Genomic DNA, 24,905 nt, shown 5'->3' with positions numbered 1-24,905 from the left:
TAGCAATAGTGTCTTAGAAAATATATTGTTAACACTTTCTGATCATCCGAGATATATCAAGAGACATGATTACTTGTTGCAGGTAAAGTTTTGCATGATCCCTTCCATTTGCTTGGTGGAGGCTAGGACCAAATTAATCCTTTGTCACTGAAGCTATTAGACTCTGGCCAAACTCCCGTGTCTATTACTCCCAAAATTATGTCACTCTCTAAACTTGTTCTTTGGATTTGATGCGAAACGCCTAAGAAGTCCCAGGATCTAGTTGTGTGCAGATTAGTCTTCCTATTTGGGAAGACAGAAACAACAGTGTCCATTTCTTACAATATGAAAGTATTAACATTTAACACCGTGGTTTTTTCTTCCGAGAACGTTGAGCGAATATTTTAAGTAATAGTTGTTGTAAAAAAAAGGAGATTATATATAGTACCTGCCATTTTTTCCGCTTCCTGTTCTGTTAATTTGATGACAAATCCATTAAAGCTTTTCTTGTAACTGTGAAGTATAGCTTCTGGTTCAAAGTCGCTGGACAAATGCACATTTGAACGGTCAATCTTACAAATTACAATACTTGTGTTGCATAAGGAACAAAGGATTATGTTTCTACAATAATTAATAACATTTTTGCATCTTTTTGCACTTGAGATTGACATTATTCAGTGATTAAGCTATGTTTGTGAAGAATTTCCAAAGCTTTTATATATAAAATGAGATAAAATGAGATTTCATTAACTAATTTGTTTCTTTTATTTCTTAGACAAATCATATGAGAGAATTTCTATAAATTAACTAATAGAAAATTCAATTTTAATTTATGAAAAATCTTAATAACTCATTTTTTTTCTCTTAAAAATACTTATAAAAAAACTTAACCAAACAACTCCATAATATTATATACTACAAAGTTGCCAGTCAAGAAGCATTGGCAATGCTTAAACTAACTCAAACATGAACAATGATTAGACAATAGATATAAATTATAATATCGAACCTGCCAAGGACTTTTTGAGCCATTGTCATATGAAGGGAAGGTAAGGATGCGGGGTCCATGCCCTTAGGGTGGTCGCCCATGTAGACAATATAAGTCTGCATTCGGAAAATGAAAATCTTAAATTAAAGAGTAATTTTTAAGCACCATCATCTTCTTGGTAGTCATATGCAAGGCGATTTCATAATAAAAGAATGTTTATTTATTTACCTTCCGATCATTCTTGGAATATGTCTGATGAATTATCAGACCGCAGTTAAGTGCGTGAAAAGAAGGCTTAGCCTTAAAGAAATCATATTTGCCAGTGGATATCAATGAAAAGCTGAAAGTTTTAAGGAGTGGATATATGAATGCATGTGCTCATGCTTTTTCCACGAAAGACTATTTATGCTGGAAGAAAGTCAACTTTACCTCTGGCTTTCAAAGTTGTTGCACAGGAGAACTTTATTATTACTTAGTTGTTAATCCTATCATTAAAATTTATTAGGTTTAAATTATTTTTTTTTTCATTTTAGATATAATTTTTTTATTGTTTAAAATATTATTTTATTATTTAAAATACTTTAAGGATAAAATAAGCAAAGACATTTTATAATAATTAAAATAAAAAATAATAATTTATAAAGACGAAAAAGAATATAAAAATATAAAATATATTTAAGCCAATTTGCTATAAATAATTTCAAAAAATAAATCTACTTCTCATAGATAAACTACTGAATGATCTGGATGAGATTAAGGCAGTTTTTCAAGAGTAAACAATCTTAAATTTGTAATCGATAATGAGGATGTAGGAAAATTCTAGGGGTGAAGGAGCAAATATGTGGTTCACCCGTGAACTAACATATAAAAAGTGTTTTGAAGTTTGAAAGCCGTTGGATGACAAGATTTGATACTGCTTTTTATTATACAAATAATTGAATTATTATATTAATTTTTTATTTAACTACGCATTGTCCGTTTTGACCCTAAACCTACTCTCTCTCACTTGCAAACCTTCTCTCAACTCGGTTTTTTGTCACTATCTTAATAGCAATTGCGTTTGCAGTCCCACCTCCCCCCTTTTGTGTGACAGAAATTGGTTGTTTGTTACACTGTGTGTGTTAAAAAATATGAATGTTGATTGTATAATTGAGTTGCGTTTATGTGGTGATATTTACCCCTGTGATTATTGATTTTGTTAAAAAAAAAAAGATGTTGTATTCGGGGGTTTCTCTTTAGCAGATTCGGTTTTAGCATTTACATGGTGAATGAATCAAATGCATGCAATGCAATGAATCACTGTATAAAACATTAGTTATGGATGGAGCGATGAATGATGATGGCCCTAGGAACGGGAATGGACAGGTTGGGGGAAAAGTTTTTCCAGTCACAGTTTTTCAATTATTTTAGGGGGTTAATTTGTCATTTTGCACTTTTTGACTGGTTCAGGTGAACCATTTGTTCTCCCATTGTAGGACGACCACACACACAACTAGGGCAGAAAAAACAATTCATGATTGGTTTTACTTAAAAAACGAGCCCTATTATCACATTTTCACGACCAAAAGGTAAACCTGACGCAAAAGCCATGTCATATGCTTCCGTAAGACGACTATGTGCAGTCCTCCCGTTAATAATCAATAATATCCTCCCACAAGGAAATAAATTGCACTTTGCCACTTTCGGGGTTCAGTTTCAAATTTCAACCATTGATCACCTTTCGAAAACTACAAATTAATTTCTGGCTAATTGAAGCCCATTGGAGATTCCCCAAAGGCCGAAGATAAGCTTGCATTTTGCTGCATGATCCCATGGCTACAGTGAAAAGCCGCTGTGCAAGAACCCAATAATGATCTCAAATAATACGGTTTCATCTTTGTTGCCAAATTAATCGGTGTTTAGACATTAAGTTGGAAGAAGATGACAAAGTGAAAAGAAAGAAAACAGTTAGATTGATTGCTCCAAATTAGCAGCAAAAATCAACAAGGTGACAATTTTATTGGAACTTTTGCATCCATTAATAGCAAGATTAGAAACCATTAGGATTATGTTTACATTTGCTATATATACAAAACAATATGAAAGTATTTTTATTGATACCCTCAATGTCTTTTTATTTTTTTATTTTTTATCAAAACTATTTTTTTATCTATCTAAAGTATGATACTTAATCATACCAATCTTATTTAATTATACTATTTATATATTATAGGCAAATGTTTGAAGTTAGATTACATATTTACAAAAGTTTAAATTATCTAAAATATTATTTTACAATGGTTGACTTACAATTGCTAAATAATATGTATTATTGTTATTTCATTTATATGTAAGGATAATTTAATTTTATTACTTATTTTTATATTTTCTCTTTGTCACTTTTGCAATGCAGACTTTGTACCTTTGTTCAATAGAGCTTAACTTTTTCATTTTCCTCGGTACTTTTTTCCTTTGTTCTTCCTTTGATGCATGTTCCTTTGCATTTGCATTCTTTATATATGGTATCATATACTATTTCAATAATGCAATAGTAGTAATCATGATATATATACTAGTATACTTTTTCACTTTTTTAACTTTTAATTATTTATTATAACTAGTATACTTTTTCTTTAATTAATTAATACATTTGTTCTTACAAGTAGAAGATAATATTAAGCACCTGTAACCATTCATCTAATTAAAATATTTTAAATTATTCAAAATATTGAATTTAAATTTCTAAATATTAACAAAATTATTTTCATTTACATATATGTTATAAAATAATTGAATTATTTTACATTTCAAAATTACAAAAACATTTAAATTTAAATTCTTTTCAAATTTTCAAACATAAATTTCCCGTACAATTTTCTAAACATTTTAAATAAAAAAATGTTTTTTAGTTTATAACCAAATATATTTTCGTACATAAAGTTAAGAAATAAAGTGAGGTGGAAATACTGATTAGTTGACTGTTGCTCAAATCATTTTCAACTTTGTCATCAAGTGCACGAGTCATTTCGTCTTGTTTCTAGGTCAAGGGTCTACTCCATCCATATATATACAGTATCAAGGAATGTAGTTAAGAAGAAGAAAAACATGCTACACTCTCGTGATATAACGTGTTTGTGGCCATATACTTAAAGATAAGTCGTAGCCAATGGTTTTATTTATTTTACTAGATAAATCTTTTGCTGATTTTACGTAAGCGTCACTTTATTTTAATATATTTATTAATTTTAAAATATTATGAAATAATAAATAAAAACTGTTATTTTTAATTTTTTTAAAAATTAAATTGATCGTTAGAACTCATCAAGATATTGTTTAAGGTTCAATAATTCAACTGTGGTTAATTAATTAATATTTATAAAATAATAATAATAATAATACACAAAATTAAATAATAGATTTAATTATATTTTTATTTCCAACTTTTTATTTTTTTGGACAAATTTTAATCTTAACAAATTAATTTGACACAGTTGATTTTCAATCTTTAAAAAAATTGTAAATTTTATCTTCCATCAATCGATTGGTTTTTTAATACACATTTTTTTATTGGTTTTTGGCCATTTTTTACTGGTTTTAAAAGCTTCAAATATAATACAAAATGGCATCATAAAAAATTATTATATAACTCAATTAATCAAAATATATGAAGCCACGGTCCACAAAGATTAGCTAGCCATAGTTTGCTAAGTCATCTGCGGTTGAATTACCTTCTTCGAAAATATGATTGCATCAGAGTTCTGACCAGTGATCTCTGAAAGACTGAAATTTCATGAGCCTACGTACGAGGGCTTTGTCTTAACAAAGAGGAGGACATCGTCACCAAAAATAGACGAGATGATGAGGGTTTGCCCTACTCGATTGAATCTAGTTAGAAATTAAATAACAATTGTTTAATATAATTTAAATTGCACATTTTAATATTAAAAAATAGGATCAAAACATCCATTAATCATTTAAATTTGTAGTGGACAAACAACTACAATGGTTTGCTATAGAAGATTTTGTTGAAGCTTCCTTTACATTGGGTGAATTGAATTCTCCTTCATGCGTCGTCAAAGCAGGGGTGTACTAACAGAAACTTCGACATCCAACTCCAAGTCAAAAACAGCATGCGTATTATGTATAATTACATTATTTTGAAGATTAATAGCTGGTTGGTGTTTGTAATACTCTCATGACAATTATACCCTCTTCAAGTACCTTATTCAAACACAAAAAGAAAGGTAAATTTTATTTTTATTGATAAATATTAGTTGTTAATTTTGATTAGTGAAAGAGATTTAAGCTCACAATTTTTTTATTTTTTCATTTTCTTTTCTATTATTAAGTAAATTTTATAATTTTAGAAAGGAGAAGATATGATTGTATATGAAGTATATAAGTGAATAATTTTTTTGAAGGACGTACATTATATAAAAGAATATTAGATGGGTAAATATAACATTGTCGTACGTCCTAAAGAATATGCATGAAAAGAAGTGGACAAAGCACTCAACTTTTGATTGAAGAATGAAAGCAACAATATAAAGAGGCTGTAACTACATGGAGGAAAAAGGTGAAATGTTTGGTAATCATTGAGTTTGTTGATAATAGAACTCACAAGTTCGAATAATGGCTTTGTTTTGTAGTCTTTCACACTAAAGTTGGCAATCAATCAGTGAAGAATGGAAGACAGCATTGATCGGAAGATAAATGGTGGGTGGACTAAATTCATAATGCATGTAGGCATTAATTAATATTTATTGAATTCCTATCCTATAACTTCTCTCCACTAAAGATTTTCACTAGACGAAAATGGATTTCGGATAATTAATATGCAAGAGGGACATCAGCAAGTAGCCAATTTTTGTAATCAATGAGTATGTATTAAATTGTTAATAGCTCAATAAATATATAATTTTTAAAAAATCAATAAATATATTTACTTTTATGGAAAATGAGTAAATATAGACCTTCACAATAAGTTAAGATGATAATATGATTTTTTTTTACAAATTAATTTATGTATAAACTAATTTTCACTTGTAACTTTTTTAATTTTATATTCTACAATAAATATTTAAATATGCATATACTTTTTATTTTGCAATTTGTTTTACTGTAATTTCACGTAATTATTACTGAAAACAGTATTCATCATTGGTAGTATTAATTGCGTATCATATCATAGATAATAAAAAAAATATTAATCTATAAAAAAATAAAACAAATTATTAACATTTTATCCTATTAATATATGATTTTTGTAAAGTGACTCAAATGAAGAATATGCTTTTAAAATTACATGTTATTGTAAATTTATGTATAAGTAACATCTTATTCATTAACCCACGTGAATCAGCCTAGCTAGTGATGAGAGTTTAAATAATTTAATTTGCACCAGATTTTAAGTTCAAATCTTTAAATAGACACACAAAAAAGAAACTTATTAATTATTTTGGACTCATTTTTGTTAATATTTAAAAAATAACTCAAATATTGACTAATATAAGGTTACATGTTCTTCATTTTGGCCATTATCTTTAATAAACGGCTCTCAAATATTGACTAATATAAGGCTAGATTAAAATAAACTAACAATACTAGGATGGAACTATTGCAAGTTTGTACCTATATTAGAATATATTTTCATATTCACAAAAAAAAGAATATATTTTCATAATAATTTACTTTTATATAATAAGTTCTTACAATATTTTTAATAATTATAAGAGAGAAAAGAAGAAAAAAATATGTGAAATTAAATAAATGATATCACAAAGAAAAATAACAAAATATTATAAACACGTTATCAATATTGTTATTTAGATATTTGTTTTATCATGTTACAAATGCAAAAAAAATTTACTGACTTTTATAGATGAATAATCTTGGTAAAATATTTCTTTCAAATAATTTTGTTTTGGCCATTCACATCACTAAAATATGTGAAACTTCAATAAAAATATTCGAATTTAGTGTAATTATACTCGAACCAACCTAACATTGTGAATATACAAATAATGAGTCTAATATATAAATATTATAGATCTAAATAATGTTTGCTGATAATCATAAATTTTGAGTTTAATTGATGGTTAATTTTGATTAAGAATGATTAGAATTTTTTCACTTTAACATTGTTTTTAATGAAATAATGAAGAAATTAATATCATTGTAATTTTTTATCAGCAAAAGTCAAAAGGAACAAATTTTGAGTGCTTTGAAAGAAAATTGATACAAAAACTGGAAGAAAAAATCTTGAAGAAAAGTTGGAAATTTTGACAGCTCACTTAATGCACAAGACCGACCCAATGCACTTGTTCGCTTAGCGGCCAACTCACGTTCAGCGCAAAGAAGGTCCACGAAAAAGTCCAAGGTCACACTTAACCCGAACTACACGGTAAGCGCATGATTACACCACCATTCCTGCTAAGCCCAAGAATGTGCAGCGTTGAAAGTAAACTATCTTAAGGAAGCAGAAGGAAAAGACACATTGACTCTCAAAGCTCTGGGTTGAATATATCCAAAGCCTCGACATTTCTAATTAGGAAAATTCTTCTTCTCTAGTCATTCTCCCCTTCCCTTCTTTTAGTTATCTAATCCTTTCTTCCATTCACAATCCCCGAAGTGTAAAGTCTCTCATAACAATGAGAGACTAAACCCCATTGTTAGGAGCCTGATAGGACAACTTTTGTAATATAACTCTTTCTTATTATTTATTTAATACAATTATATTTCTATTACTCTTTTCTGTGTCTATTTGTTTATTATGATCTCATTATCCATATAGTGTTTAGGAGATAATGTATTAAAAAATTATTATTTTTTAAAAAAACTAGAAAATCACATCTAAATGAAATCATTGCTAGAAATAAATTGATATTTGTTTAGCCTATTTATACATCTTTGATCTTAATGCAATTTATTATTTTTATCTTTGCAAAAAAAATTAAAAGAGAAAAATATATAAGTTAAACTCTTCATACGGGAAATAAAAAATAGAATGTCTTAGTAAATATAGGTGGAAACTAGGATATCATTAGATAAAGAAAATAAGTAATTTTGACATGTTAGGTCACAACATATTTATATTTTGAATTCATCTTTTTACATTTAAATTATTATTATTTTTTTCTTTTTTTCTTTTCCTTTTATCCTCAAATTTTAACCTTACAATTCTTTATCTCTTCTACTTCTTCTAAATTTTGGATTTGTATCACTTTAAATACAACAAAACTTCTTATAGAGTTAACACTTAAACTTCCAATTATTTTACTACTTTAGACGAATTAATATTGGTACAATTTTCAATCAATTATCACTTGCATATATAACTCAAAAATCTCGTGCATGACGCGACAGTTGACTCTCTCTGCTTGATCCCAACTTAGAGGCCCATCACTCAAGTGGTGGAAACTCCATTTCAATGTTCTGATCATGATGATTATACTTATTTTGCATTTGTTCGTCCACTTCCTCAGTAGCAGCAAATCGTATAACTTAGAAATGGATTCTGAAATTGTTTCCCATTTAGTATTGGCCAAGTTGCTGTATATATATGGCCACTGTGATGAGAGTGACCCTCATGACTCCAAATTCTTGCGCTGATTGGCTTGCCAAACATGGACAATCGTCGAATCATTCCCCAATTAGTAATCTGTTTTGTTAGACAGTAGTTGTTTTTCTGTTCTTGTTCTTTGTTTTTCCCAATAATAATAATAATAATAATAAAAGGATACCGATATAAGATGATGATGTAAAAAATGTTTTTTTAATAATATAGCAACGTTCATTCGTTCAAGACGAAAGTGTGGGGTTATCATATTTTCCCTTTCCCTTTAATTATTGGTGCAAGACAAAGTGAAAGAGCAATTATTGATTTGAATGAATCATAATTTCACTAGCTACCCTATATGAGTAAATCTCTAATTGCCCTCCATAAGTAGAAGCCCGCCTACACTGATCATATACTTCAGGAAAATAAGTTTTAAAAAGAACATGGAGATCATTAGCAAGAAGCATGAGCATATGAAACTAAACTTTAAAAAAAAATTCTTATCATTTTGTTTAGATCATTCTTCAAGCGCGCTTGAATGAGCTAAAATGGTGATTACAAACATTAGTTAAAAAAGGCTGGTGAATGTGAGTGACTGACTAGGTGAGAAGTACAGTTATTTGGAACTAAGTTCGACTCAGCAACTCATACATGAACAACTAATACATGGCGGCTAAATGTGTGTAAAACATGATACTCAAAAAGGTAAAAAGAGAATAAACAAAGTCGCCCTCATTCTTTACTCGATTTCACACTTGTAATGGTACATGTTATTTAATTTTCCATCTCACTACCTCAAAAATCTCTTCCCCATTTCATCCCTAAACAAAAGTGAAAGTTGATTTTATTTTTTTTGTTAGATTACTTATTTGTTCTTTATAATTTCATAATTTTTATTTTTTTAGTTTTTATAGTTTGAAAATGATCTTTTTAATTCTTGTAAATTATATTTTAATTCTCTTTTAGTCTGTAGTTTTAAAAGTGGTATTTTTAATCTCTATAGTTTCATGATTTTTATTTTTTTAGTCCTTATAATTTTTAAATTACAAAGATTAATAGAGAATTAAAATGTAAATTATAAAGACTAAAAAAATACTTTTAAATTATAAAAATTAAAATATAAATATAAAAACTAAAAAGATCAATTTCAAATTATAGAAACTAAAAGAATCTTAAATTATAAGAATCAAATAAATAATTTAATCTTTTTTTTAGTAAATAGTGAAAGTTGATTATTTTCAACTTTTTCATTTTTCTATTTCAAGTTTTCAACCCTATATTTGGATGGAAACAAACAACAAATTGTAAAGATAAGACTTGCTAAAGTTTGAGCTTTTTATTTGTCCGAGGAAAAGTGTGTGGTTCACACCACGCGTGGTTTTGTAAAATGAAAAATAATTAGTTTAAGAATAACCAAGATTATGCACTGTTTTTATTTTTTTTAATGACTACCTAACGTGACATTGGTTTGTAGCGAGTGAACTGAAATTAAATCCAACCTTTGCCCTTTATTTTGATTTCTTTTAAAATCTAAATATTGTTTTATTAATAAGGAAAAATGTTGTTTTATTTGGGTAAATCTAATCGTAGGAAATTGCTTTACTACTAATTTTTTTTAAAAAAAGTAATTAAAAACTCTTCTTCTTTTTTCTTTTATAAAAAAAATTAATTACTTAAATTTTAAACCACAAGAATTGTTCATGTTGAGAGTATATCTGTATATATATGCCGGTTGTGTCGGACATACTCATAATTTAGTACTATCTATTTTAGCGAAATTTTTCATACACAAAATTTTAATTTTAAATTTTACTTAAAGGGAATTAAACATGTATCACTTGAATGAACCATCTGTTAATTTTTATTACCTGATCAATCTTATACAATCTTTTGACAGCAGAGTGGATGAGATACAAAAGAATAATTGAGAGACAACAAAATATTAATAATGAGAAAGAGAAGAGTGGAGGTAGCTTTAATCATTTGATATATAACTATAAATTTTTTATTTTGGGATAATGAGTGACAATTGACAAGTGAGACTTAAAACACGTACGTAGACATTGTTGGTTTTTTTTTATAACCTCTTCAATTTCTTCTATACAACTCGTAGGCATTTTTATTAGTTCTTTTTTATACCTCTATTTCTTACAATGTACTCCCTCTAATTGTTTATATGTAAGAAATAAATAGGTATATTTTTTGTGATTTTAATTATAAAAAATGCACATGTGCACCTAGTCACTTTTATGTGTATTAATTGCTCATTCTTTTTTATATCCTTAATTTAATTTAAAATTTATTAATGAGATTAATTTTCAATACAAGTGGATGTATTTGTTTGCCTATTAAGAATATAATTACACTAAGAACAATAATTATTCCTTAAATAATGTGTAGTGTCATTAAATATAAATATCACTTAAACTATTTAGTTTTATAAATATTTTGAAATAAAAGTTAAATTTATATTTGACATTATTTTTTTAGGAGATGACATTATTAAATTTATATATGACATTATTAATTAAAGTTAACTATTTTGTTAATCTTAATTAGTTAGTTGTTTGTTTCATACATCAAAGATACAAGAGAGAAGGGAGTGCTCACTTAATGAATGCACTTTTTTATTCTATTTATAGGAAATATAAAAAAAATAGATATATTATTTTTTAATTTTTTGTACTTTTAATTTACAGTAAATTCTATTAATAAAAAAAACTCATTTATTATCCATATAAACGGATGCATTCATTGGCGTGTTAACAATATAAGGTCACACTCAAGATTGATAACAAAAATTAATCTCTTGACTTAAGAGTAATGTTATTAAATATAGCTACCTCTTGAATTATTTAATTATATGAGCATCTCGCTGAAGTATAACAAAAGTGAACATGCACCAGATCTGGTACAACAGTGGAGGGAATGATTGTAGCATGACCAGTGGGCAGTGGTATTGGATTTTTGTTAAAATACACATGTGCCAATGTAAGTCAGTGGTTCACTTTCTTCCGCCATACATGCCCTTTGATGGAAGTGGAACTAGCACAGACACACATTTATCCCCTTTAAAGCTTTGCCATCTGCTAGCTAGCCACTTAGATATCATAGCAGTGGCAAATATGGTCTCTTTAAGGCCATGCTTTCTTTTCATTCTTATCTGCATCGCGATAATTAATCATGCACATTCCAACAATGATCGGAAGGCAAATACACACTTATATCTTATACTCCTACCTCTTATTCGACACTTCTTTAATTAGTTGCATATGTTCCTTTGTCCTGTGGTTTCCTTCTTTTAGTATCTTGCTTATTAAGACAATAATGGTGCTTAAATTTAAATTCCTTCCTTTAATTTAATCTTATCATTTTCTCCACACAGACTTACATTGTCTATATGGGTGATCATCCTAAGGGCATGGACTCCACTTCCATACCTTCTCTTCATACATCCATGGCTCAAAAGGTTCTTGGCAGGTTGAACCTTAATTATGTCTATTGTCTAATCCTTGTTTGATTATGAAATTTTAATTTCTATTATGATAAGTCATGTTTGTATTACATTCCAGCCTTATCGCAAGGCGCTTCAGTACTTGGCAACTTCATAATTCACAAGTTCTGAATATAGCACAACAGCTTTAATATCTTTGTTACTGAATAAAGAAATCAATGCTTAACTTAATCGCTGCAATAGTAGAATAGAGCTAGATTATTTATTTTTGTTCATTATCCAAAAGTACAATAAGATTGACTATCCAAATGTACATGTGCATGCATCCAGCGACTTCCAACCCGAAGCTGTACTTCACAGCTACAAAAACTTTAATGCATTCGTCATGAAGTTAACAGAAGAGGAGGCAAAAAGAATGGCAGGTACTATAATCTCCTTTCCACACAACTATTTTTCTTAATTATTCATTATATGTTATGGAAGATAAAGCATAATGTTAATTACTTTGGAATTGCAACAGAAATGGACAACGTTATCTCTGTTTTCCCAAACAAGAAGAATCGTCTTCACACAACAAGGTCGTGGGACTTCGTGGGCCTTCCTCAGAATGTGAAAAGAGCAACCACAGAGAGTGACATAATTGTGGGAGTATTAGACACGGGAGTTTGGCCAGAGTCTGAGAGCTTCAGTGACAAAGGATTTGGTCCTCCACCAACCAAATGGAAAGGATCTTGTCATAACTTCACCTGCAACAAGTAATCATTTATTTTTAAAATTATATTTATACTCTTACATTTCTTTTCCTTCTTATCAATAATATTATTAAAATTATTCAGTCCACATCTGAATAGTTTTTTTAAAATTTATTTATTTATTTTATTCAATTTATTTATTTTTTACTTTTTTAAATCCATGTAGTGTACGGATTTCAATATTAATTTTATATATAATTCCCATTTTCTTTGTATTTATCTCTTTTTTTTTAAGTCAAGGAGTCTCACCTATTGAATGGTGTTATAGACTTTATTTTTAAGTTTAGTATGATTTATTTCAAAACCTGATTTGACTAATTAGATTACTTTGCATAGGTCTAATTTTTATATACATAAGTTATACAATAGACTCACAAATCAATGAAAATGGGAGGTTTGTCTATTTTTTACCTAATAACGAAATTTGTAGTAGTAAAAAAAAGTTGAAAAAGAAAATCATATTTTGAAAAAAAAAAACACACACACACATATATATATATATATATATATATATGAAATCGTCTGTCATAGGACGATTTATTTATTTTTATAATTTTTTTTAAAAATCTACTCATTTAATAATTAATTAAAAAATTACATTAGTTTTATAAAAAAAAAGTCAACTTTCTGACTAATTAGTGTCATACAGTGTAAAATACATAACTAAAAGAGAAAAAGAGTAAAATACTCATATTATGCAATTAAAATAATAGAGTGAGAATGCCACTTTCCAACTTGAATATTCCGTGCTAATTGGATGTTTACTTTGTAAAAAAAAAAAAAAGAAAAAAAAAAGTAGATTCATTATGAAAGTCAATATTTTTATGCAGCAAAATAATTGGTGCAAAGTACTTCAATCTGGAAAATCACTTTACCAAAGATGATATCATATCTCCAAGAGACTCGCAAGGTCACGGATCACACTGTGCATCCACAGTTGCTGGAAACTCAGTAAACTCTGCAAGTCTATTTGGATTTGGCTCAGGGACTGCTCGTGGAGGAGTTCCATCTGCCCGAATTGCTGTGTACAAAGTATGTTGGCTCACAGGGTGTGGTGATGCTGACAACCTTGCAGCATTTGATGAAGCTATTAGTGATGGAGTAGACATCATTTCTATTTCAACTGGAGCCTCTGGAATAGTACACGATCCTTATTTTCATGATTCAAATAATATAGGAAGTTTCCATGCAATGAAAAGGGGGATATTAACCTCAAATTCTGGCAACAATTTGGGCCCTTCTCTTTACTCAATGACAAATTATGCACCATGGTTAGTTTCTGTGGCTGCTAGCACTTTTGACAGAAAGATTGTCACCAAGGTGCAATTGGGCAATGGGGCTATTTATGAGGTATATATCTTTTGTGTAAATTCTCCATATATATAGCTTGATTTGAATTTATTTTAATTTAAAAAGTATTCAAAGAAAGGCTAAGTTTAATGGATGAGTTTGCCTATATCTACAGGGAGTTTCAATTAACACATATGATCTTAAGAAAAAATTCTATCCACTGGTTTACGGTGGAGATATACCTAATATTGCTGGAAGACATAACAGCTCCACATCCAGGTATCAGCAAATGAATTCTACAGTTTTATTGGTTGTATTATTATTTTTTTTTTTTTTAGGAAAAAATTGAATTTCAATTTGATACATTGTTTATTTCTCAGGTATTGCGTAGAGGACTCTTTGGATAAACATTCAGTGAAGGGAAAGATTGTTCTGTGTGACCTAATTCAAGCTCCTGAAGACGTGGGGATTTTATCTGGGGCAACTGGTGTTATATTTGGAATTAATTACCCTCAAGATTTGCCCGGAACATATGCCCTACCTGCTTTGCAGATTGCTCAGTGGGATCAAAGACTCATTCATTCTTACATAACTTCAACCAGGTATAAATCCATATTTTATTTTAGTTTTTCTGTAGGGAAAAATAAATTTAATTTTTTGAGATAAAGTTTAATTTTAATCTCGTCAATATATCACAAACTCAACCCCTCCTCCTCTTTTTGAGATAAAGTTTAATTTTTTGCGGAATTTTAGATAAAGTAAATGTATTGCGACGAGAATTATATTGGCATCTTCCCTCATGTTACAGCCACACACACTTTTCTCTAACAAAATTATTGCATCCACATCGATCTATCTTGAGTAAATTAGGTGTACGTTGGCTTTTTAACTTATTGTATAATTTTGTAAAAAAATAATTGTATTATTTAATTTCATTCAGGAGATATAAAAACTATTCATGTTACGTTTTAATAGTGCATTTTGTTATATTATTTATATCATATATTTTAGTAAAGGAGACTGTTCTGTTCACATGCACTTTTATTATTTTTAAAATGTCAATACATTTAAATATTAAGATAACTCAGCAAAAGGAAAAAAGTTCAAGATTGAAATCTAATAATACATTATCCCTTTTGGTGGAGCCTTCCCAATTCTATAAGTTATTTATATCCTCCCTAACTTTTTTCTTTTTCAAGAAAAAAGCTCAAGACTTCACTTGTAATCTGTGTGTGTTTGGTTGTGAAATGAAATTAAAAAGAAACAACTTTAAGCTGTCAGGATTCGAAGAGAAATAAGAAAGAAAAAGTTTCTTTATTCTTATTTAATTCATTAGATAAAAAATATAATTATATAAATAATATTTAAAATTTTATAAATATGATAAAACAAAACTCTAAATAAGAACATTTTTGTCGTTATAAAAAAATATACTTTTATTATTACACATATGATCTTTAGTAATAATTTTTGTTTAACTCATATTAAAAAAATTTAACAATATTTTTAATAAATATTAGATAAAAAAAATTGTTCGACATGTGTCATAGTGTTTCATTTAAGGATTTTTGCTTAATGTACAGAAAATTAACAACTCTTGTAGTTTTGCCTGTATTATGTAGGTTCCAAAACAAGCCACTTACATTGAAATTCAGATTTTCCTTCTTTGTTTTCTTTTTTCTTCAAGGTTGTGTATGTGTCCTACCAAATGAAACGTTATATATATATATATAATAGATGAGTCACGGTTAAATGATAGATTGATTCAAAATCAAACTTTTATCAACTAAATTTTAAACCTATCAAATTCAACCTTTTCTGAGTTTTCTCATTTATTGTTCTACCAATTGCTAGAAATGCAACAGCCACAATATTTAGGAGTGAAGAAATAAATGATGGGCTAATGCCTTTCATAGCTTCATTCTCATCAAGAGGTCCAAATCCAATCACACCAAATACCCTAAAGGTATAATCCAGATCAATTTATCATCCTTCAATCTATGAAATTCTCATTAGAATTAGTTATTGATATTTTAGCCTGACATTGCTGCTCCCGGAGTTGAAGTTATAGCTGCATGGTCTCCAGTTGCCTCACTTTCTCAATTTGAGGGTGACAAAAGAGCTGTACAATATAATGTAATCTCTGGCACTTCAATGGCCTGCCCTCATGCTACTGCAGCAGCTGCATATGTCAAATCATTTCACCCTAGTTGGTCTCCTGCTATGATCAAGTCTGCGTTGATAACCACTGGTAATGACTTTGCTAAATTAGTAATAATATATATACCTTTAAGTGTATTTAAAGTACAAAAATAAAACAAATTTGTCCAGTGCCCGGAGACTCCTCGCAACGGGAAGGTATAAGACACAATTTTACCGCTGTGTCAGGATTTGCCTTCATTTTTTTTATAAAAAAACTAAATTATAATTTAGTAATTAATTGCATAATTCTTCTAAGATACAACTTTAGTCCAGTAATCCGTTACACATATCGTAGGAGTTTCTTTCCACATCCTTTATTGTTATCTCATCTAATTACTCAGCCAAATTTGACCATCTTTATTGCATTCTAATGACAGCTACTCCAATGAGTCCTATTCTTAATCCTGAAGCTGAATTTGCATATGGAGCAGGACTAATTAATCCTGTTAAGGCCGCAAATCCTGGTTTAGTATATGATATTAACGAAGCAGATTATATCAAGTTCTTGTGTGGAGAGGGGTATACAGATAAAGAGCTTCGAATCCTCACAGAAGATCATAGCAGTTGTAGTGGACGAGCTAACAAGAAAGCTGTATATGAATTAAACCTCCCAACATTTGCTCTTTCTGTTAATGGCTTAGATTATAGTCGTGCTTATCGAAGAACAGTTACAAATGTGGGATCGGCAACATCTACTTATAAGGCCAAAGTAATTGCTCCATCCTTGTTCAATATTCAAGTGAAACCTAGTACTCTTTCCTTCACATCTATAGGCCAGAAAAAGTCATTTTACGTCATAATTGAAGGGACAATTAACGTGCCAATAATCTCTGCTACATTGATTTTGGATGATGGCAAGCATCAAGTTAGAAGCCCAATTGTAGCCTACAAGGCACCAAATAATTGATTGATCCTAAGAGTGTGAAACAATATAAAATAAATGAAAATGAAAGTTGAGTGACTGAATGTTTGTATGAGAATTTTAATAGTTAAAAATATTACATATTTTTAAAAAACATGACAACAATCAGGAACGCACATTTTTGTGAATATTTTTAATAATTGAAATTAATTAGTATAAAATAATTGAATATTATTGAGAAAAGAATACATTAATATGAAGGGAAATGAGAATTTAATACAGGAGAGTACCCTTGAGGCGTTAGTCTTTGACGTTGATCTGCCCAAACTGCTGCTTTGAGGCACCAAGGTTGGTTGGAATTCACCTGCACCGAACATTTAAATCAACAAAATACATACCAAGGAAAACAAAAACCAACCGCTGCACCTATACAATTCGTACCCTACTCCATTATCCTCATTAATTTTACCCAGCATATGTATTAATTGCTTTTACCACACCATTTTGTTGATGCATCCAATTCAATGATGAAGCAGCCTACTAAAATAGACAACCATCCAAATACATGTGCAATGGATAACGTTTCCAGGTTCGCAAAGTGCTGCTACCCCCCAAAAAAGAAAAAAAAAACTATTTGTCATCCCTATAACACAATATAGAAATAATTACAAATCAAGTAGAGAAGATTATAAAATGAAAGTGTTTGATTGAACTGACGAATTACTTATGGTGTTAATTAAGGAGTACATCCAGTGTCATGGTTGAGGAACATATTTAATTATTTATTTATGAATTTTGTCAAGAACAGTTAACATTGCTCAATTCCAATTATGTCAAAGCGTCCTTGGATGGCTTAAATTTCTGTGGAGATGAGTACGAAATTAAACGCTTCAAATCACTTACAATGGAGATGAATTTATCCTGGCATGAATGATTTCAAGCAACTTGCACTTTGGTATTTGTTACCTAGATATGACATGATTAATATTTTCAGTGTCCCTGCTTAAAAGAAAATCAATGAAGATTCACTGTAGAAAACCTCAGATACCATTCCTATAATTACAGAGGTGACAGAAAACCTGGATGTTATCTTTGTGACAAACAATTGCACGAAACACTTGTGAAAAACTGGATCTCATTCAAGTAAATGCAATCAAGGTACGTACCTGGATTTTCGCCCTCACACGTCACAAACCATGTCCTTGGTGGGCTTGCAAGGAGGTTTGATTTGGTTCTGATTTAATACTGCATTCAAACAAAAACAAATTAATTGAACTGCATATAATTTTTTTTTGTTTAATTTGTATGATTTTTTAACCAAAAAGTAAATCAAATCACACCGTGAATGCTCCTATAACAATAATCCAATTATAATTAAACTTTGAATCAATGTCATCAGATCAATAACAAACGTATATATAATTTAAAACATTGATATATTATTATAACAAGAATTACATTATCAAATGAATTGCTATTTTTTGTCTATGGAAAATAAAAACATATATATAATTTATATTACAAACGTAGTCTATAACAAAATAATTAATAAATTACTTTAATATAATATAATATTTAATATATTATACTATAATTTACCAATATATTTAAACATAACCTTATTAAAATTAAATGATTGGTATTTGATTTTATTAATCTTAAAAACGATAAACATATTACTTTTTTGCAATCCACAAAATTTTCACCATAGGAAATGAGATACAACTTTAACATACCATAGCTCTTCATCAAAAAGTAGTATTTCATCCCCTATAAATACTTGATGACATATCGCGGACAAGAAAGTAATATATATGTGTATTATTTTTTAGATTAATAGTTTTAATAAGGTTATGATTAAATATATTGATAAAATATAGTAATATAATGTATTAAATATAAGATTATGTTAGTCAGTGAATTTTGTTCTTTTTTTAGACTCACCAACATTACCAGGTTTAATAACCAACCCTGATTTAAAGAATTGATATATTATTTTTTAAAAATTTACACAATCAAAAGAATTGCAATTTATGTTTATTTTTATTGAAAATAAAAAAATAGATAAATTACATTACAAAATGTAGTCTATAACAAAATATTCAATAGATTACTTTAATACAATATAATATTTAGGATATTACCAATATATTTAATCATGATCTTACTAAAATAATTGATATTTTTTTTAATATAAAAAATACTTTATTAAATTCAAAAAATCAATAGATACAAAGCGATCCCATTTGGATCCAGCTATCACCCAGCACCCAGTAGACTAAAAAAACGTGGCAGACAAATAAATAAAACCTATATGCTATCCCCTTCTAGCATTAAGATATCTATATATTTCCTAAGCCTTTTATTATTCCACCCTCTATACACCAGTGTATTTATTATTTTCTTTCCTACTGTATTGATATCAATAGCTTGGCCAAAAATTTTGTTGTTCCGAATATTCCAAATCTCATAAATGGTTTCAGCAATCGCCATTTTGAGAACAGTCGCTCGAGTCCCTTTCCCTTTGGTGTGACGTATGAGCCAATGTAATTCATTAGGCCAATCACTTGGATCATGGCGAATTTGCACCCATTGTAAAACTTCCATCCAAACACGCTTACTGTTATCACACGCAAAGAATAGATGATTCATCGATTCCTCTTCTGAACAGAAACAACAGCTTTTATCATCAATCATTCCATACTTGCACAATCTATCCTTGGTTGATAATCTACCATGGCACGCAAGCCACAATATAAAGTTTGCACGGGGCCTCGCGATGTTTCCGTATAACAAATTCTTCCATTCCTTTCTTTGTCCACAATCTTGCAGCTTACGATATAGTTTACCCATATTGATGCTGCCTCGTATCATGAGTTCTTCCATATTGTTTATTTTTTCCAGATCTTCTCGCTGCTTTAGTATGGCTTTCATGATCCAAGAATCGGTGTTTTTCATCTCAATATGTATCAGGGTGTGTTTGATTTGTATTTTTATTTTTTGTTTTTATTTTCTAAAAATTGTTTTTATTTTCAAAATATTAAAATTTTAAAAACATATTTGACTTCTTGTTTTCTGCTTTCAAGAAATAAAAACACTGAAAATATGTTTTCAAAAGGAAATCTATTTTTAGATTTGCTTAAAATTACATTCATTATCACCGGGTTTTCATTTTACTCAAAATAAGGTTTCTGGTTTCAACTAAAAACATTGAAAACGAAATTTTATTATTTCTAGTTTTTTATTTATTTGAGAAAATATTTTTACTTCACCATTTTCTATTTCCAATAAAAAATGAAAACAAAAAATAATTAAATCAAACATCCGCTTACTTTCTTGTAACCCACGTAATTACATCATGTATTTATTGGAAATAAGATACAACTTTAACACAACATCGTTTTCAATCAAAATTTGCGTCTCATCATCCCTTATAAATACATGATGACATATCATAGATCCCTTATAAATACATGATGACATATCATAGATTTGAAGAAAGTAATACATGTGTATTCTTTTTAACACTAATAGTACCAATTGCCAATCATTTTAATAAGGTTATGATTAAATATATTTATAAAAATATATTCATATAATATATTAAACATTAGATTTTATTAGATAGTGAATTTTGTCCTTTTTAGTCTCACCAAGATCCAAAACTTTGAAACTATATTTACTATTAAAATGCATAGGTAATGTGTAGTTAATTAACTACCATATTTATTTGTAGTTACAAAATAACTACTAATTTTTTTAGCTAATTTCTAAAATTCTTGCACTGAATAACTCATGAACATTATGCAACCAACTTTATGAACTAGACTCCCTAGGTTTGAAAATTTGTTTATATAAAGATTAATGGTGCTTTTATATTTAATTAGTCCTCAATATTTTTTTAAATTTTAATTTTGTTCTCAACTTTTAAAACCAATTATTTTTGTGCCTATATTTTTATAACACCGAAACTTTAGTCCTTAAAACTATCATTTTCCACCGGCCTATGCATGCCTTAAAGTTTAGATATCAAAATTTATAAAGACTAAAATTAATGTTTTAAAATTCATAAAATAAAACCAAAACTTAAAAATCTCTTTATAACCATTAATAACATCTGATGGAAAATTAATCTCACTCTTTCCATTTTCATTCTTAACAAATCAAATCAGATGAGACTTCTTCGGTAGTAATAGTAGTGATTAATTAAGGTATTCAGTTGTCGAATACTAAATCATGATTACCAATAATATTGCTGATCGAAAGTGATTAATATGGTGAAGTGATTTCACAGCTAAAAACGAACAGTGAAAGTTGATTGTTTCTATCTTATCCATATCTTTGCATATTTGCTATTTGGATGGGGGCATATGAACAAACAACAAACTGTACAGACAAGACTTGCTAAATTCAATAATAAGATAAGAGCTGCTAAAACACGAACTTTTTACTTGCCCGAGAGCAAAAGTATGTGGGCATTTTTTCACGTGTTGGGGTATTCGTGAAACAAGTTTACACTTTTCCTATCATAATCAAAACTATGGAGTCAAACACCCTAATCTATTTTTTTCCTTTTTTAACTTCTAATTAACCAGTAGAAAATGTGCACATGTATTCATACCGTATTGGTGCAGTTTTTTTCGCACTAAATAGTAGGACTCTTTTTTAAAGGGTAATACTTACAAAAATATTAGACCAAAGATATACGAAATAATCGCCTTGTTTTTGCTAATTCAAGCACGTATCCTAATCTATTTTTTCCATTTTTAACTTCTAATTAATCATTAGAAAATGTGCACATGTATTCGTGCGGTTTTTTTCGCATTAAATAGCAGGACTCTTTTCAAAATTTGAATTAGATCCGATTGAAGTTTAATATCATAGAAGATAGTTAAGATTATATAAACCCTATTTATTGACAAAACATATTAATTTTAACATGATATATAATTAAATCATAAAATTAAAGAAGTATTTATATTTTAGAATATATATTTTAAAATAAATAATATCAATCTCAGTAAAATATTATGTTAGATAAAACATTATTCATTACATTAAGAAGTTATATTATTAATACATAATTGTCCTAAAAATTAAGTTTTAAAAGAATATAATAATTATAACATATTAGAATACTCTGAAATATAACCGAATTTATTTTCAAAATATATATTGAGTCTAACTAATTTCTTAACCATGCGTGTTTTTGTCGTAAAATCGTTTAAGAACATGAAAGATTACGTGTTGCTCCATTTTCTCAATGACTGCATATACACCAAACGTGACATTGGCTTCTAATTATTAAAATGAAGTTAAATCCATTTTGCCATTTTGAGTTATTATGTGTTATATATATATATATATATATATATATATATATATATATATATATATATATATATATATATATATATATATATATATATATACACGAGAAAAAGAATTATATATTTATAGTTACATTAATAAATTGATATAAGTATGAGTCCCTTAATAAATTATAACTAAAAAATATCTTAAAATATACAATAATATAATATAATCTGTTAGCAACACATTCATATTAAAAAATAAAAATATTCATATTAATAAATACTTATAAAATTTACTAGTGTATATACGTTAACAAGTTATGATTAGATAATATTAATTTATTCATACTAATAATAGTATATATATATATATATATATATATATATATATATATATATATATATATATATATATATATATATAAGTGAGAAGTCAAACAAATGAAATATTACATACTTATTAGCAAGTAAAGTTATAGCAGCTCAATTTTTGTGGAGCTGGACCAAATCCTCCGTCAGCAAAGCTATAAGAATTAGGCCAAATTCCACTATCAATTACTCCAACGACCGTTACTTTCTATGTTTGTTCTTCGGACATTTTCAGGGAGACCAAGGAAGTCCCGACCTTGATGTTTGGGGACTATGGATTCTGTTTGGGATAATAGAGACCACACCATCCATTCCTGGCCAAAATATCTCATTTTTTTCACAAAAAGTATACATCATATAGGAGTTATATATAGACTGAAAAGTATATATATATATATATTAAAATTACCTTTCATCCTTGTTGCTTCTTCATTTGTTAGCCTTGCCACAAACCCATTAGAAATTGTAGCTGTGCAGCAAAGCATCTGGTGCAATTTTTCTGGATGCATACATATATGCCATTAATTTGGAACTATGATTAATTATTTATGGTAAAAAAAATCATTTGAAATACAGGTAATTAGACACTATTATAGGTGGTCATTTTAGATGTATTCTATTGAAAATGGGGAGCTATTGGGTAATAATATGTGATCTGCCGAGGACACTTTGAACCAAGCTAGTGTGAAGTAATTCTGTGGATTCCACGCCCTTAGGATTATCGCCCATGTAGACGACGTACATCTATATATAAAATATTACTAGAGTATGCCCTTTCGTTGTCATCTTTTCTATCCAGTTCGTCTTTTTACTTGTCTGAACCAACATCTGGAAGCAACAAGTAGAAGGAAAAGACAACTTAAGACACATACGTACACACAGCAGGAGCTAGCCTCACCATCTAGTCTTAGCTAAGAAACAAATTACACTAAACTAAACACAAAAGACAACCAAGAAAAAGTCAAAATATTTTTACTAAGTACGTTAAAGTTAATAATAATATTGGATAGAAAAAGAAAAGTATAATAAAATATAGAATAAATTACACATATGCTTTTTTTTAAAAATCAGATTGTTTATAATATAATTTTTTATGTCCTTACACTAACCTTATTAATTGTTTAAAAACATTACAGCACTAACACCTCTAATACATTACACTAATCCCTTGTTATTTAAAAAGTATTATATGTATCTTTGTATCTTTATAAGAGAGATTGTTATAAACATAAAATAAATAAAATACCGTGTGTATAATATGAAAAAATCTCAAGAACTGTCTGTAATTTATTCTAAAATACAATAAATAAGGTGGAATTTACTTAATTTAACACATTAATTAGAGTGAAAATTAATAGTTAAAATAATAAATTAAGGAGATAAAAACTTTATCTTCTAAAAACCAAACAAATGTAACGCTTAGAATTTTTCAAGAAATCCACATGCATTAGAATCTTGGAAAACATCAGAGCTTTAATTTATTATTTACCGTATTATTTATTGTCAAAGACTTTAGGTCACAAAGCAAGAATTTTAAAATCAAGTCAATGGCTTCAATTACTAAAAGAATATTGGATGACGTACAGAGACCTATTCTTCTTCTTTTTTAACCCTTAGCTTGGTTCAATGGTTTTATGATCATCTTATTAATAAAAAAAAGATATCGATTATGTAACAGTAAATTCTTATTGGATACTTACACTTGCATATAAATTAAATTCAGTTTTAAATTGAAGATTCCACGACATCTAGGAAATAAATATAATACGACTCATGCAGTCTTAATCATAATTATTGTAACGTTAAAAATCACAATATTACAGGTATAATTGCAATTTAAAACCGTGCAATCACCAATTAATTCACCATTTTACATGGCCGTGGATCATGATCGTGATTCGAGAAGGACGTATGCTGATTTTTTTTTTTTTCATTTTGCATTGCCAATTAGAGATTTTGGGGTATATATAACAATAACCCCTTTTTTATCAAAAAGAAAAAACCGTTTTATGTAACAAGATCCTTATTCCACGATGTGGTGGTATTGCAGTTATAAGTTATTTCACTCTCATCAATATGAATTTTGAAAATGAATAGTAATTGATAATTAATTAATAATTAATAACTTAATGAATTAAAAAGAAAAACACGTTGCGA

The 24,905-nt window shown here is 28.3% G+C and overlaps 1 protein-coding gene and 1 long non-coding RNA gene across 2 annotated transcripts; one reads left to right on the top strand and one right to left on the bottom strand.

The window, feature by feature from the left end:
- Positions 1-4: 4 nt before the first annotated feature.
- On the bottom strand, positions 5-1,315 carry LOC114398744. The gene is made up of 3 exons (XR_003663612.1): positions 1,196-1,315; positions 989-1,083; positions 5-522 (listed from the first exon to the last, which is right to left on the bottom strand). It is a non-coding gene; the product is annotated as an uncharacterized LOC114398744 (long non-coding RNA).
- Positions 1,316-11,497: 10,182 nt separating this feature from the next.
- On the top strand, positions 11,498-17,168 carry LOC114398726 (cucumisin-like). The gene is made up of 10 exons (XM_028360892.1): positions 11,498-11,713; positions 11,890-11,984; positions 12,289-12,380; positions 12,479-12,713; positions 13,541-14,060; positions 14,176-14,279; positions 14,381-14,602; positions 15,855-15,966; positions 16,038-16,251; positions 16,580-17,168. The coding sequence occupies exons 1-10, from the start codon at positions 11,528-11,530 to the stop codon at positions 17,107-17,109; spliced, it is 2,310 nt and encodes a 769-aa protein (XP_028216693.1). The 5' UTR covers positions 11,498-11,527; the 3' UTR covers positions 17,110-17,168.
- Positions 17,169-24,905: the final 7,737 nt, after the last annotated feature.

The sequence above is a fragment of the Glycine soja genome, chromosome 2 (genome assembly GCF_004193775.1).
Source record: "Glycine soja cultivar W05 chromosome 2, ASM419377v2, whole genome shotgun sequence".
Taxonomy (NCBI): Eukaryota; Viridiplantae; Streptophyta; class Magnoliopsida; order Fabales; family Fabaceae; genus Glycine; species Glycine soja.
This window is presented reverse-complemented; position numbering and strand designations above follow the sequence as displayed.

Excerpts from the sequence above, each read along its gene's own strand:
- LOC114398726 (XM_028360892.1), top strand. The coding sequence starts at position 11,528 with ATGCCCTTTGATGGAAGTGGAACTAGCACAGACACACATTTATCCCCT. Across the intron at positions 11,985-12,288 it reads GCTCAAAAGGTTCTTGGCAG|CGACTTCCAACCCGAAGCTG; the intron begins GTTGAACCTTAA and ends GCATGCATCCAG. Across the intron at positions 12,381-12,478 it reads GGAGGCAAAAAGAATGGCAG|AAATGGACAACGTTATCTCT; the intron begins GTACTATAATCT and ends GAATTGCAACAG.